General features: G+C 35.4%; 1 protein-coding gene across 2 annotated transcripts in view; it reads right to left on the bottom strand.

Moving 5' to 3' along the window:
• C2H8orf34 (chromosome 2 C8orf34 homolog) overlaps positions 1–16,461 on the bottom strand; it is a 145,363-nt gene that overhangs the window by 13,548 nt on the left and 115,354 nt on the right. For both annotated transcript variants that reach the window (XM_009085863.4, XM_050971577.1), the window contains 2 exons: positions 7,164–7,284; positions 1,435–1,913 (listed from right to left, as the gene is read on the bottom strand). In XM_009085863.4, coding sequence (XP_009084111.3) covers positions 1,435–1,913; positions 7,164–7,284 — 600 coding nt within the window. The remainder of the gene's footprint in view (positions 1–1,434; positions 1,914–7,163; positions 7,285–16,461) is intronic.

The following is a 16,461-nucleotide window of genomic DNA, read 5'->3' as shown; positions in this document are numbered from 1 at the left end:
ATTTTTTTTGTCCAAAAAAAAGTGTTAAAATTAAGTGTCTTTCTTTTTTTAATGGGAAATGTGGCTTGAAAATATATCAACTGGCAGTGTCTGTAGTCCCCTTCAGTCCTCATGTCTTTAATCTGGATATTCAATTCTAAGTGAAGAAACAGCTCAATGATGGGATTGGTGCACTGTCATTCAAATACCAAAATAATGAGCATTTATTTCACCACTAAATTGAAGTAAGATTTCTTCGCCAAATTCTAGAATAATCTCTGCTTCATTTCCTTTCCTTCACAAAATAATGGATGTCATAAAATAATTGAAGGGTTATACTAAGTATTTAATCTCTAAAAGCAACCGTAAGCAACACTACCATAAACAACATTTGAGATTTCCTTTAGAAGTCATGAGACTGATAACATATTGTATCAAGTGTCACACCCAACAGATTATTAAAACAGATGATACTCCTCAGAAACAATCTAAAGGTCTGATACTATTTTTAGTATTGAAAAAAAGGTCTCCAGGTTTTGACAAATGGATTACAAAGAGATTGGTAATAATGGTGGGAACCAACATATTCCACCACTAAAAAATCAGCAGTCTAGACACATAGTTCCTTCTCAAGTCAGTATAGAAGGACTGGCATATCCTGAGAAAAGACTCACCTTTGTAAGGCATGTATAGAGATAGACAGCAGGGGTTTTCTTTCACAGGTGCTTTTATTTCCACTGCCCACACACTGAAGTTATCTTTAAGGCAGCTAAGGTTAGCAGAGGAGAATCCTACTCAGAATTTACAAGGTACTTTAACTTTTTCTTTTGTTTTGTTTTAAACAAAGACTAGTCCTGTAAAAGCCAATAATATGTGACAGGAAATTTTTATGCTGTAAATTAGCCTAGTTACCATGCATATAGTATTTGACAGTGATTCAACAATGTTGGACATTCTTCTCTTGCAATTCGGTTTGGTGCTTTGGAAAAATCTGTCCTTTCAGTGATGCCTAACTAATCATTCCAATTGCCCCAAAATATGAAATAAAAAGTAGATCAAGAAAATAACATGCACTGCCAGTGCAGCAGGAAAAAAAAAATACCATGGAACATAAAGATTAGATAAAGTTTTTTTTAATATTCCAGAGATATGCACCTGTTAGAAACTGTAATGCTAATAAAACTGCTATGCATTGTACAGGCAAAGCCCTACCGAGCTCATGGTAAATTTGGGGGACACAAGTGTTTCAGGATGATTTCTCTAATAATACTGACATTCTCTAATGAGTACCTCTCAAAGCTGAGCAGTATTTCCTTGCTAATTTTCTCATCATTCTATTTCAAGTTCTTTCAGCACAGTAGGTTACATTAGGTATACTGATGTTACTTGAACATAAAATGCAATCAAGTCTTGGCATTATTAAACATAGCAAAAACATTAAATCGAAAATCTTACTTCTGATAAACTGTTTCTCTGAGTAGTGACAGTTCCAACAACATCTCCACTCACTTGCACAGAAAGCCCTGAAGCAGCACTGAGGGTCCTCCCCATTTGGCTCTTAGATGACAAAGATCTGCTTCTTTGCAGGCTAATAATGCCTTCCCTATTTCCTTGGTTGCTAGGGGTAAGAGGCCGTGACAACAAGCTATTTGGGGTCATAGGTCTGCTCGCTGGAGCTGATGGCCTCTTGGTTTGTGCACTGCTGTTTGTGACACTGGAGACCTGTGTTCTGCTGTTAGTGGGCAGTGGTGGTGATTTGATTCCTTGGAGCTGAATGTTCTTCCCTGTCGGAGTTGGCACCTGAGGCCTTGGGGTTGGGCCCTGTGCAGCTTGAAGAGTGCCTTGATGGTCAGATGTAACTACACTGGGATGCTGGACACCAGGGCTTCTTGAGAGCCTTGCTTCTTCCCACAGTGCGAGGTCCTTCTCAATGTCTGTGCACACACACGTGAACAAATGGAAAAGAAAGAAACTCACTGTCTGTTTCTCTCTGGTTTAGAACTCTCAATGATTTTCTCCAATGAAGCTGTGCAGAGAAAATCTATTCATGCTTAAAATACAAGGCATCAGAACAGTGCAAATGTTTGGCAAGCATTTCCCTGAAGTTTATTTACATTTGATTCACTGCAAACACAGCTAGCCTGCAGCAATGAAATATTACCTCTTCATTGAATATCAACACAACCTGTAAAAATTCCTCTTGTGTCATCAAAATTATGTCTCTGTGGCTTTTGCACAGTTACTGCAAAATCAAGATTAGTAGCAAGCCAAGATAGAGCAGTAATGGAAACCTGCCATTCTCAGCTGCAATCCAATACTGGCTCAAGGCAAAACTTTTGCTTCTGGCCCTGCTGTCTACTGCCCAACCAAACTCTGAGGGAAGTAACAACTGAACTCTGGCATGTCTGGATTTGTGATCCTGTTTGAGCCTGAATCTCGTGCTCTGGCCTGCCATCAGTGCTGCAGCAGGTGATGGGGTCACGACGTCCAGAGCCCAAGCAGAAAAGGTGACAGCCATTGGGTGTTCCAACCCCTACCTTGCACACAGCCTTAAGAAATAAAATCTCTTTTAAAACCACAACAAGTTAAAGACAGTGAATGGAAACTGTCTCCTGAAATATTTTAAATCATATTAATGCTTCTGATGAATTAAATCAGAATACAACCATCAAAGTCAGGCGAGGGTAGCTGGAATTTAGGTTAGTATTGATAACATATTGAAAGTCCTTGCAAGTACAAATGTAGAGCTTAAGAAACAGTTTAATCAAGTTTATATTACACTACTGTTATGAATTTTCACTTTCACTGGCATGTACTCTAGTGTACTTGATTTTCATAGAGACAGCTGATTATCTTTAAAATAGCAATGCCATTTCCCCTTAACAAGTCACAGTCCCAGAAGCTGTAAAGCAGCAAGGCTCTACTGATTTAAACACTCATTAAGTCAACTTGTCTAAAATAAGCATTTTATTTTTTTTATTTTTATAACAATTATTTCAGGTTCTAAATGTCCTAAAAGAAACAGATTCTAAACTGCATATTGGAAAATGAGATTTTTTTTCACTTGTGTTTACCAGTAGGTATAAAAGGAATGTTGTATGTTAAATAATTAAATATGTGCTTCCTTTAACATCAACATATTTTATAAGATCTTGAAAACAGGAAATAAGCCATGCCAATTTCATGTTATTAGTCTAATACAACTTATTGCACCCAACTCAAACGCAATTACTAAAAAAGCTAATAAAATTGAAATAGTTGTGAAAGCCTCAGATAAAAGTGTCTCTCAACTTTTTAAAGATTAAATATTTTACTGTTAGCAAATTTCAAAACATAGTCAATATTTCTAGCACACAGTTAAGAACATTTATAATTGACCCCTTAAAATTAATTCTTTCTATTTTGAAATGATTACATCTTGAACTACTCTTCACTTTGTAACTTCACAGAATCAGAGAATGGTTTGGGCTGGAAGAAACCTTAAAGATCACCTGGTTCCAAACCCCTTGGTTATGGGCAGGAATGCCTTCCACTAAATCATGGTGCTCAGAGCTCCATCCCACCTGGCCTTGAGCTTTGTTAGGGACAAGACATCCAAAGCTTCTCTGGGCAACCTGCTCCAGTGCCCCATCACCCACACAGTCAAGAATTTCTTCTCAGCATTTAATCTTAATCTCTCCTCTTTTAGTTTAAATTCCTTGTCCTATCACTACATACCTGTATAAAAAGTGCCTCTCCAGCTCTCTTGCAGGCCCCTTTAGGTACTGGAAGGCCACAACTAGCTCTCCCTGTAGCCTTCACTTCTCCAGACCAAACAACCCCAAGTCTCTCAGGCTGTGAGAGATGCTCCAGCCCTGTGAGCATCTTCATGGCCTCCTCTGGACCCACTCAAACAGGTCCCACATCCTTTTTACCCTGGGGACCCCAGAGCTGAATGCAGCACTCAGGTGGGGTCTCATGAGCGCAGAGTAGTGAATCACAGAATTACAGAATCTTCTTAATTGGAAGGGACCCACAAGGATCATCAAGTCAAACTCTTCAGTTTGGCCCATATAAGGATCAAAACTTGATGGTGACCTTGGCGTTTTTGGCACCAGGCTCTGACCAACTGAGCTGATCTTAGAGGGGGAAGAAGCAGCTCCCTTAACCTGCTTCCTGCTCCTCTTTTGGTGCAGAACGTGTAAGATGCCTGGCAAAAAATCAGGGGCCAATAAATGATACTGTAGGCTACTGATCTAAACCAAATGAAGAATATGGTCTTGTAAAGAACCAGCCTAGTCTATTTCTTTGCAAAATTACAGACATCCAACTTGCCTGTACTGAATTCAGTATGTTAAAAAATAGCATGAATATTGAACGATTTAATAAAGTTAAATAGATATTATATGCTGGCTCATGTTTCCTTAATTTCATATAGCAATCAAGCCTGCAGATAAACCAATTATAATAATTTCTCTACACATATTTAACATGTTTCCATAGCATAATTATTCAGTCTTATTTACACATCTTCTGTTTGATTTTGATTTAATATATGCTTTTCAGCCAGAAAGAAAAAGAAGTCACACATTCCCAGTTTTGCAGTATTATCTGATCCATATTAAACAATACAATTGAATTATGACTTAGGATTTTTAAAAATCCTTGTTGTGGTCATTTAAAGGAAAATAAAATGCAACAGAGCAATACAAAGGCATTTTGCTTTCAAATAAAAAAATATCCAGAATAAGGATATGATTCATATGCACTTATAAACTGTTTATTTTTTTAACAGTTCTTCTTGTGATAAAATATTTTCCAGAAGTATACGAAGACCACAAAATCAGTGCAACACACCAAATTGGCAAGATACTGGAATAAACTACCAAGAAAATAATAATCTCCATTTGCTTGTGATATAAAGCAGCCATAATAACATAAGGGCCTGGATTTTAGACAAAAAAAAGATATGAGCCATATGTAGAGAAGGAAAACTGCTCCAGTATCTGATTTTGTAAAACTGCTGCTTTCAAATGTCAAGGTACAGAGGCAGTTGCTGGCAATTGGTGCTAGCTCCTAATTTAGACACAGGCACCAAATTATGCCTTATGTTAGGAGTGATTTTTATCCAGCATATAGTCCTTAAGGGAAGGCCAGGACCCTTAAGAAGGTGTATGTGAGACAGGGGGCCATATTTCATCATTACACAGGTAATCCAAGTCATAGCTCAGGCATCTAAATTACTGCCTAGATAGGCAGCCATTTCGTGGAATTAATAGGTTCCATTGCGCTTGCTAAGAGAACTGAAACAAGAGACTTGCTGATATCACAGACACTTGAACTTTTGCAAATGTGTAAGATAAATGAGGCTAAGCAAAACCACAGCATTATTATCTGAGATACTCCAAACTGATTATTCACAGAAATTATGTTATTCTTGCCTTTGAGGGGAGTAATTGTCTCAAGTACCACTGGTGTTATAATAGGGCATGAATTATTAGGAATACAATGGTCCAATGTTTAATAATTGGGCTGCTTTCATGTGAAGTTCTCAGTCAGACAAAAATTGCTGAATAGTAGAATGGCTGAACCTCATGTAACAACAGCTCTACTGAAATATCAGGCCCAAAGTCAAATGACAGGAACAGCGCTGATGTGAGAGAGAAAATCTTTTGGGTCACACAACTGCAAAAGGAATCTCAGAGATTAAGTCAATGTACCTACTTACTTTACAGTCAATTAAGTATTTAAAATTGCATATTCTATTGAATAAAGCTTTGCCAAGGGAATGCATTTTTCACAGCATAATGCATGCAAGAACAGCTTGTATGACCATGGAAGTGAGACCAGTTAGGACATAAATCAAAGCAGGGAGATCTTCACCAGACTCCTCCTGAGTGACAGCATAAGGAAAAACAAGTGGTACCTCAGTAGCAGGGCCCTTGGGGTACACAGGTTCCTGCTGTGCTACAGAAACCACATATTGGTTTGCTGCTCTCCTGATTCCCACTAGATGTTCCTGGGAGTTTCATTTTAGAGAGAGGGCTCATGGATTTTTAAATCTAGTTTGGCAGTGGCTGCAGCTCTAATAGCTGTAAGCTTTACGAACCTATAAAAAAAAAATTGAATTACAGCATCTCTACTGTCTGACACAAAACCCACCTTAAAAGGCTTCATTTGCATACATTGTAATTTTTAGTTTGTGCTCCATTATGAGCAAAACCTATTCCTAAAAAGCTTCCCTCCCTGTGCTTATAGCTTTGTTGTCTGCCTTGACCTCAGCTGCAACACCCCTTTCTAAAGAGGATACAGCTTTCTCACCACTGTTATTGGCAAGATAAATATCCAAAGTATTTTAAAATATAACACCAAAAGCGTTCTCTGCCTCACTCTCCAAATAACTTAGGAGAATGATCAAATAAATTTCATTTCTACCTTCATTTGACATATACAGTCTTTACCTTCCAGTGAAGCATTACCTTTCATAGAATTAGCCTATGAAGCTTTCACCATATGACAAATAGCATGCATAACTATAGGAGGACTACCGCAATATAGGTCTGTGTCCTACCTTTTAATGAAAGCTGAAGATAGAAACATTAGTTACAAAGAAGAACAAATTGCAAGCTAAATTTTAAAATATTCCTCATTAATTTTTATAAAGCTCTGAAACATCTCTTTACCAAAAACCTCATGCTTTTTTTTTTGACTTTTCAGAAGTGGTTACCCCATCAAAGATGTTGCAGATGTTCCAAAGCACACAAGTTAATAGATTTCACTCAGCCAGAATTCTCCTAACAAGGGGAGTTTTTCCTGCAAAGCAATCTGTTCTCCAGTTAAAGATCCACTGCAGCCTGCTTTTAAAGACTATTTGACAGTAAGTAAAACATCAGTACCTCCTTATTGCATGAGTCTGGGTGAAACACAAAAACAAAAAAAGGTGCATTATTATGCTTTCAGACCACAGTATATTTAACATGGTTTAATTACTGTTTAAGTAGTGTACTTACTGTGATAACAGTGAAGTTCATTACATCTACAAATAAAACACTAATTGTGTTTTCTTCAATGAAAAAAAAAATAAAGTTTTCATCTGTTTTCATCAGCATGTGAGTTAGATAATTTTTTCCTTAATCTGAAATATTGGCAGAGCAAGCTGGGTGAGCACTTCTAGGCATTTTATGGTTCCTTGATCCCATACATACCAGCTAGGTGTTTTTCCATGGTCTGAAGTTCTTTTGCTGCTAAGGAGTCCTTTAGGAGTTTCTGCCTTGGGGAACCTCCAGGTCTAACACTCACAGCATCCAAGGTCCAAACTGTCTGAGACTTACACAGATAAAAAGAAAATTGAATGCTTTTAATCCAGTTTCATATTTATATAATAAATAATAAAAAGAGTGGTGTCCCCATATAGGATCAGGAATCTGGAGCTTATTATGTAGAATATCCAAAATTTTCTGCAAAATACTTAAAAATATAATTTCTTAACATACATAAAATAAATAGCAGGAATTAGTTAAAAGAAGCAGTTCTAAAATAACTCAGATATACACCTCCACATAAGCTCTTGCTCTATGCTGAGACATCATAACAGGACAAATTCCTCAATGGTTTACATTCTCTGCAGTTCCAATTATTTGGTAAGCACTTTTTTAAAATTACCATAATATTTGGCTCAGCATCTCTGCAAAGCTGCACTTCAGGGAATATCACAGAATTTCCTAATCAAAATTTCCAGTACTGTTTTATCACTGCAAAAAGTATTCCTTTCAGAAAAAGCTAAATCGTCAGGGTTTGAATTACCAATCACCATACCAGTTTGAAAGGGCAGTCAGCAAACAGACCATTGCCCCCAGTCCCTTCTTTATTGAACACTGTGGTATTCAAAATTATTTCATTTTTCTGTAATCCGCCAAATGAAGTTTTAGGAAATTTTTGTAATACATAATATGAGGTAAACTTGATAGATGTGTATGGGAAATGCACAGTAAAACACATGACCAATTGTGCAAGACTTGCTCATGATAAAAACCCCAAATAAAAACAACAAACAAAACCATCAATTAAATAATTCTTGACAGTCAATCTGAAATAAATTTCATATTATAACCTCACAAAAACATTTCATCTGTAGTCTAGGAAGTTTTGTTCATTTCCAAAAGAAACAAGGGTTATGGAACGGTCACAGTTTCATTCACCTCTTACTAATTTTTAAATCTTTCATTAAATGCCAAGCAAATTTAGAGAGGCCACTGTTTCAAAGACATTAAGCTGAAATAATTTCAGGGAGAAGAATGATTGATCAGAGGAGGGAGACCCAAACTGGTGGCTCCCATTCACAGAGGGCACATGGGACTCCACAGTCCATCAGGCTGGAGCTGCATCACAGATGACACGGGGCTGCTGTGGATCACTGCCCTGAGTGTTGGCACTTCCCTGGCCAGACTTATCCCACAGGGAAAGGTGCAGCACAGTACAAAGGATGAACATGAAAACAAAGGTTTGATATCATCTATATTCACAAAAAAAAAAAAAAAAAAGCTTTAAACAGGGTAGCTGCCTTCCCTTTTAGAAAAGTAGGCATAATTCTACAAAAGTAAAATGTTAATATGGGATATATTTTACATCATTCTTAATCCATTCCAAATAAACACTGCTTTGAATGCAAGTGATCATTGTGAACCATGCATCTTTAAAATAAGATAACACAGATTTATATTTTTAAAGCAACAACTATACTGTAATGCTTTTTGTGCATATGCAAAAAAGCCCAGTCACATTTACGAGCATACAAAATAGTTTGAAGCTGCAGATAACTCTGTTCTTATTAAATTCATAAAATTTTCAGAACAGTAAGAACATTTTTTTAATTTGTCAATTTTTTTTAATGCTAAGTTTTCCCTGGTTAAATTACCTGTTTTTATCCCATGCAAATACAGAGGAATAGCTGAATAAAACAGTAAATTACCCAGAAGTGAAGGCACCCTCAAACATTTTTATTTCAGACATATCACTAGACCTGATTTGCTTACTCCTCTAAGAGGTTTTGAGCATTTTTGACTTGGGTCCTCACTGTAAATTTTCCATCCAAATAGCAACTGGATTGTTGAGCTCACTACACAATATTAATCTCTACTAAATTACATTATTAAATAATTATTTCAAATGGATATTAATTATCCAATATCTATCTCTAAATGGAAGAATATATTATTCTGTGATCTGTTCCTCTGAAATAAATGAAATTAAGTAAGAGATGGGAAGGGGGAAAAGTTATGTAAGAGAACTCAATTTTTTCATTTTTCAACGTATTTTTAGATATTATTTGTCCCCAGATTTTTATGGTGGAAAAAGGACATTTTTATTTGCATTTTATAGGGTATATTTTCATATCAGGGAAAAAGCATATGGAAAAAAACCCAAACAACCCAGCGTTATAAGGATTAATCCCTTTTTGAATATACAATTTCATTCATAAACACAACTTTGATGAAATATGGAATAAAAAATAGCCAATGGTCTGTGGCAATACTTGACAACCAAACTGCTCTTCTAATATTCTTACATTGGACAATTCAAGCTTATTATAGCAAATTATTATCAGCTTTCAGTAACTCCTTGACCTCCTTAAAACATATTTCCAAAGGTTAGCCTGATGAGATTATTTCACTTTCCATGTCTTGGAAATGCTTCTGGAAATGGAGTTATCTTTCTCTTCTACAAACCTCTGCTGGTTTTTGGTAGATTTTGCCAGATTTCTGTAGATTTTACTTTGCTTCTTCTCTTTATGCACAGTAGTCATGCAAGACTCATACAAAACAAAGGTGACTGAGTACAGGAAGGTTTCCACTGTTACATATTCAAACTCCTTTTCAGATACACTGTTCCAAAACCCTGTGAAACCGGGACAACTCTGGATGAATTTTCCCCCAAATTTTGTAACTCTTCCTGCGCATCTTCTATTTAATGTAATGTAAGCTTTTGACATATTTTTCAGGCAATAGCTTCACAAAAGATCAGAACAGTATTGCTATAGTTTCTATGGAAGATGAGATATTTATTAGCAATTTAATTTAATAACAAATTATGTGCTTATAATAATAGTCACTTCCAATTAAATGCTTACTTAATAGAGAATTAAAATGATCTGGGGAAAAAAGGGTATAAGAATTAATTGAACTGTACTGTAAGCATTTTTTTGTTCTTTCTCTGAAGCTAAATATTCCATGGCTATAATCAATAACATTTTTGGAGGCAGGCCCAGGTAATTTTTTTATATATTTCTAAATAACACTTAGCATTAAAAAATATATTTTGACATTTTGAGACTACGAGTTCATCTAGGTGCATAATGCATAAACACAGACAGAGGTCCTCAGTGTCTCCAGCAAACAATTTATGCACCACTCTTATTTCTAGAAGATAAACACAAGCTGAAAGTAGGGGATGTTATCAAGAAGGTTTTGGAAGCAGGTCAATTCAAATGCAAGGATAAATGAATTTGTACAGCTCTAGGAGAATTCCCTGATGTGCCTTCTCTCCAGTGGATACATAGCAGCAGTTTAAATATGTCACTTAAGAAAGAGATTTGGGCTTGCAAACCATTTATTTAAAAATTCTTACTGCGCTTCACCAAAACTTATCCTTTATCTGCTGGCCAGGAACTGCAGAGATGAAACACTAATGTCAGTTAACTTAGACCTTAATGATAATCACAGCAGACTGAATGTAGTTGAAAAATACAGCATGTATGAAGGAAGCATGTACATAGAATCCTTCAGCATCAATTATTTCAGCATCTTCCAAACTACCATTGCCCTTGATCATTCATTATGCTTTATAAATATTAGCACAAAATTTATAAATGGCCTATTTGCATTAACAGGATTAATGAGATCTAAGTTTGAGGATGTTACTGAAAGACATTCTTGTCTTTCAAAATTGCAGAAACAACTCTCTGTCCTGTTCATCACCTTCAAACTTCGAAGGTGAGGCAGTGAGCTCTGCACCAGAAATATATTCAAAGTACTTGGGATACATTTGTCAACTTTGAAGGTCAACTCTGTTTCAATTTCTTAAGTGACTTTCTTTATTTATCATCATCATTTCTTCACATGCCATACATTATTATTGCTTTTTTCTTCCTTATATCCCTTGGCCAAATTACGGCTAAAATAAAAAAAGACACACAATATGACCAGAAATAATCCCTCTCATCACTGATTCCCCAAACTTCTGGAAAACACCATAACTTACCAGGAATACCACAGTGGAACAGAAGAAAAATTAAGGAGGTCACGAATAAGAGTAAGAAAGTTTTTTTAAGCTCACTCTCTGTGCTTCAATCTGCAGCACAATGCTACACAGCATGAATCAGTACAGCTTTTGTCCCTCAAAAAAAGCCAGTGCAGATGTGAATATTTTGATCTCACTGTTAAGCTGAATTGACCTGGTCCATGTAATATCCAGTGACACCTGGTGAGTTCTACAGAGGTACAGCTTTTCAGAATAGCTAAAACCAAGATTTAGGGCTCCAGCTTACATCACCTGAAAACCAAGTACTTGTTAGAAAATAAATTACCCTTCCTTACTGGCCATAAAAAGTGTTAATAAACTATTCAGCATGTATTTCTATGCTGTTTTGAGCAGTTTCAGAGTAAAACCAAGGTATTCCCGTGCATGCCTAGTGGATGTGGAAGACTACCTAAACTGAAAGATAACTACGAAATGAGTAAAAGATGAAACCAAATTAGATAACAAACTGTAAGTATATGAAAAGTGTTTTTACTGTACTTTAGATTCTACTTGGTTTTACTAATCAAGTGGAAATTTTATTGATAGCTTCAGGAGACAAAAGTTTAAGGAATACACCTGGGCTTAGCTTTCTACAATAACATAGCTTTTCTTTGCTGAATAACTTAAATATCTTAAATAGACATTTGACAGAGATCCCCATAAATAAAAAAAAAAAAAAAACCAAAAAAACAAACAAAAAAAAAAAAAAACCACCAAAACAAAACAAAAAAAAACCCCCACAACCCAAAACTTCCTTATTGAACAATTTGTTTACAAGTGTCCCTCCCACTCTGGCCAAGCAGGTGGCAAGCACAGATGTTCTGCAGCAGAATTAAATAATTCTTGACAGTCTATCTGAAATACATTTGACATTATTACCTCACCAAAACATTTCATCTGTAATCTAGGAAGTATTAAAAATATTTTTTGTACAATATTTTGTTTAGGGATTCTTCATTTAACATGCACTTTCTATGAAGAGGTCACCCAATATTTGATGTTTCAGCTTCCATAATCTGTTCAAGGACATAAGGTGAGCAAAACATCTGATACTGTACAAATACAAGGCTTCTCAGAGCTCTGTTATAATAGCAGCTGCCACCTCTAATCCCCTCTTCCACATTAGGGCCTGTTCTACTTGAAATGCCGTGAAATTGAAATTACAAGCTTTTGGCTTCCCGTGGCAGTCAGCCAGCAGCACATTTTACACTAAACCTTACACTAAAAAATGGTACTTTGAGTTAACTTACACACAATTTTTCTGTTTACAGGAAAGCAGGAAGGAGAAAACATCTGGTCACCTGGGAATCACATTTGTTTCAGTTTTTGAAATGCAACCAGAATAATTTTTTCTAAACTTCAGTTCTATTTACTGTTATTTGGATTAATATTTCTCAATTAGTCATGCCCAAAACCACAAAATTTTAGACAGGTAAAACAAGGAATTTTTTGATTTCCTTTTCTAACATATATTTTTCTAAAGTTCAGAATATTCTTTCAATTTCGAATTATAGTCTAGAGGATGCAATATTTTCTAATAAGAACATTTTCACCCAAGAATTTTTTTTTCTGTATATAAAAAATCTATGTCTAGTTTATGGATTTTATTTGACATAAGGGAGGTCTCAACCAAATTTTGTCCAGATACACAATTCAAACTACCTTCCTAACTACCTGCAGGAATAATCACTTATTTCCCAAGAACCTTGATATTATGCTTTTCCAACTATCCTATATTGGTAAATTACCTAACAGTGGTTAAACATATACATTTGTGTAGGGATTTTTTTTACTACCTGTGGAAGAGCTGAAGTAATCTAACATTAACTTATTATTTTTATAGAAGATTTAAAGTTTGAAGTTAAAATCTGAAATTTCACCTCTAAGCTTTTTCTACATAATTACAAAATTCAGCTTGGATTTGAAAACTTTTGTGTCAGAACACACCAATTTGAACACAAATATGTTCATAAATCTCTAATTTGCACATAAATATATACACAAATATGATATAAATATGACCATTATAATTCCTACTACTGCAAAGGTACACTGCTGTTGTTCCTGATGGGGCTATCTTAAAATAGCTATTTGAATGAATAAACTGCTAAATGTCAAACAGTGACCCCAACCCAGTAAATAATTTATAGATTTAATTAAATGCAGAAGTTTGGATGATTTCTGTTGATTATATTCAAACAAGTAATTCAGTTACTTCATATTATTGTTCTAGGGGAAAAATGGGAAAAACTATGAAAATTTCTAACAAATAGAACTAGAATCATGCAACATTGTAATATTATTGTATTCAACATATATTGAAAGCAAGAATAAAGGCTTAGTTTTTCCTTGTGCATGAAGCTTAAAGTAATTTTACAAACTGAATTAAAGAATTTATGTATTTCATCACAGAAAATCCATGTCTGTATTTCTTCTATGAAACCAAATAATGTTTCAAAGCAGTAGAGAATACAGGAAAAAAATTATTTAAAACAAAAAACTTCTATAAAACACTTTATTACAGTATTTTTTGAACAGTAATAAAGAGCAAAAACCAAAGGGACATTCATGCAGAAATGCTTTTTGCAGTTGGACAACTTTTTCTTCCAGTTTCTGCTGCATTTGGATTGCTTTGCCTTGCATGGATAATTTACAAAGAAAAATATACCTTTTATGTGCATGTGCAAGGAAAGATTCACATAAAAACCCCCCAAAACTAAGCATAAGTCCTGTTAGATCCAGGTGGTAAAAGAAACAAATCAGAGAGAAGGCAAAGGTTACTCCATGTGATCTGCTTAGTGCCTGTGCCCTGTTTGTCTCTCTTAGTCACTGCAAAGTTAGCAGATTCCTTTGCAACCCTGCTTTTCCATCTCTGCTAGAATTCCAGGCCACTTAAATTTTTCCTAGTATAACTTCTTATATTTTCTTAGAGTCTTATTTTACCTTATGTTTCTGGAAAAGTTTTAAACATTTGGCTATCAAACTTTGTGTTCACCGCAGTGAAAAGATCTCAAGAAAAAGACTTTTGCATTTTGCCTGGCACTTTTCGTTACACAAAAGTATTTGCCAGGCAGTAAACTAGGATCTCTAAGGATGTTCTGAATGCTTGTTTCCACTTTGAATTCTTACAAAACACTTGGGGAAAGTGCTGATTCCTGTAAATACTTCAACCAGCTTTTTGCCAGCTTTACTCACTTATTTGCCCAGAATGCCTTGTTTGGGGTTGTGCAGCCCTGAAAATCTAAGTTTTCAATTTTTCAAACACTAACACTTTTTATGAAAAATAAAGCATAGCAAAATATTCTATTTTAAAAAGTATAAATAAAAAGGTCTAACTACAAAAACCAGGGCCTTCAGGAATAGAACAGTAAAAATATACAAAGTTGCAAGAAAATAATAATAAATAAATAAAATAACCATAGTGTAAATTACATGAACCATGCAATAGACAGATACTGCCTATCTCTTTTGAGTACTAGTATCCAGATTGTTTTAGTACCCACATTAAAGATCTTACATGTGGATTCAAACATGGGACATGAAAAAAAGAACCCAAAGGTTCTTCCTGAAAATCCTTATGCATAAATCTTGCTATTTTGTCCTACAATTTTTCTCAAAACACTTATCCTCTGAAAGCCAAGGCACCTTTGAGGAAAATTTTTCAAATATAAATTAGCAGAGAATAATTTATAAAATCATCTATTTAACTAGCCACAAACACAAATTAGCCTATTGGAATGCAGTATCAATATTAAACATTGCACACCTTGAGCCATGTCAGGATTTTTTACATGTAGTATGCACATTTGTGTGAATACCATGAATCAATTTGTCAGATTTATGAGAAAAGTCTGATCAACATCTTATTCTATTTTTCCCACATATTGCATCTCATAAAATATCTAAAAATCCTTCAAGTCATGAGAATACATTTTGGTATCAATTCTGTTTGCAGGCATATGTCTCACTACTTTGAAAGATTGTGGAAATCCATTTCAAGATTGCATTTATCTACACAGCCTTCCTATGAGGCATCTCAGTTTTATATCTATATTTTGTATGTCAAGATTGCCAAAGAATAAGTCTCACTAAAAATTATTAGGGGAGCATGGAACAGATCTCCCCTTGGAGCCCTGAAAGGCAAGGAGAACAGTTGGATCATTTGTTTCTTTTTGAGGAGATACAGTTACAGAAAAAGCATTGGATAGTTGAATTTAATTTTGAATACCAAGCTATTATAAAGAGACAAAAGTAAACAATCAGCTAGCTACACACTATTTAAGCAAGAACACAAAGACACAATACACCAGAAAAAAACCCCAAAGAGTATGAACTAACATAACTGGCTCCTTAGAAACTTAGGCACAGTAGTTTTTCAAGAGGTCAGGAATGTGAAATGATCTGCCTTTGCCCTGAGGAAAGGATGGACAGGCAGAGCAAGAGCTGCAAGTGCTCTTGTCTTCTTTGCAGCCCTGGTAATTACAACATCAGCCAGCTTTCAGGGATTCAGCCCAGGGAATCCTACTGCCTCTGGCAGTTCCATCCTCCCAGCAACCTCAAATAAGCCTGGAACTACCAGAGCATGAAATGAACACAGATACATATTGTCTAAGCCTGCACACACAGAGCATACATGTAAAACTATTCAGCTGAAGGCTGTATCTTTGTGTAACAAGATTTTGCTAATATGCATAATTAACTTTTCTTTTCTTTGTATTTTCTTCTATGTTATGCAATTAATCTGTTTCTCTCTCCCTATGTTACATGTCTGCAGAATTACTAAATCAAACTGTGTAGCTATGAGTCCAAATCAATCAGGAAATGTGAGTTCCAAAACCACTGCAAAATTTATTTTACCCCTCTGTTTGCTGGTGGAAAGCAGAAAGGAGGTTTGAAAAAGAAGCTCAAAGCAATGCCAGCAGAAGTTCTGTTCTTTACTCTTTTTGCCCAATATCAGCAAATGCTCTGTGAGGTTCTTGCACTCCAAGTTCTCAAAGAGCTTTAGGAATTGATCTGGAACTCCATATCCCTCAACTGTCTTGATAAATAATCTGGTTGTAAATACTTCATGTTCAATACTATCTAGCTTTATTCACACTGCTTAATCAGCTGCCTGAAAGACTGCAAGACCAATCTGCATTGCCATTTTTCTTCTTTCTTTATACAGCCCTTTTTTCCTCAGCTAACAAATACTGAGCCCTTCTTTCA

The sequence above is a fragment of the Serinus canaria genome, chromosome 2 (genome assembly GCF_022539315.1).
Source record: "Serinus canaria isolate serCan28SL12 chromosome 2, serCan2020, whole genome shotgun sequence".
Taxonomy (NCBI): domain Eukaryota; kingdom Metazoa; phylum Chordata; class Aves; order Passeriformes; family Fringillidae; genus Serinus; species Serinus canaria.
This window is presented reverse-complemented; position numbering and strand designations above follow the sequence as displayed.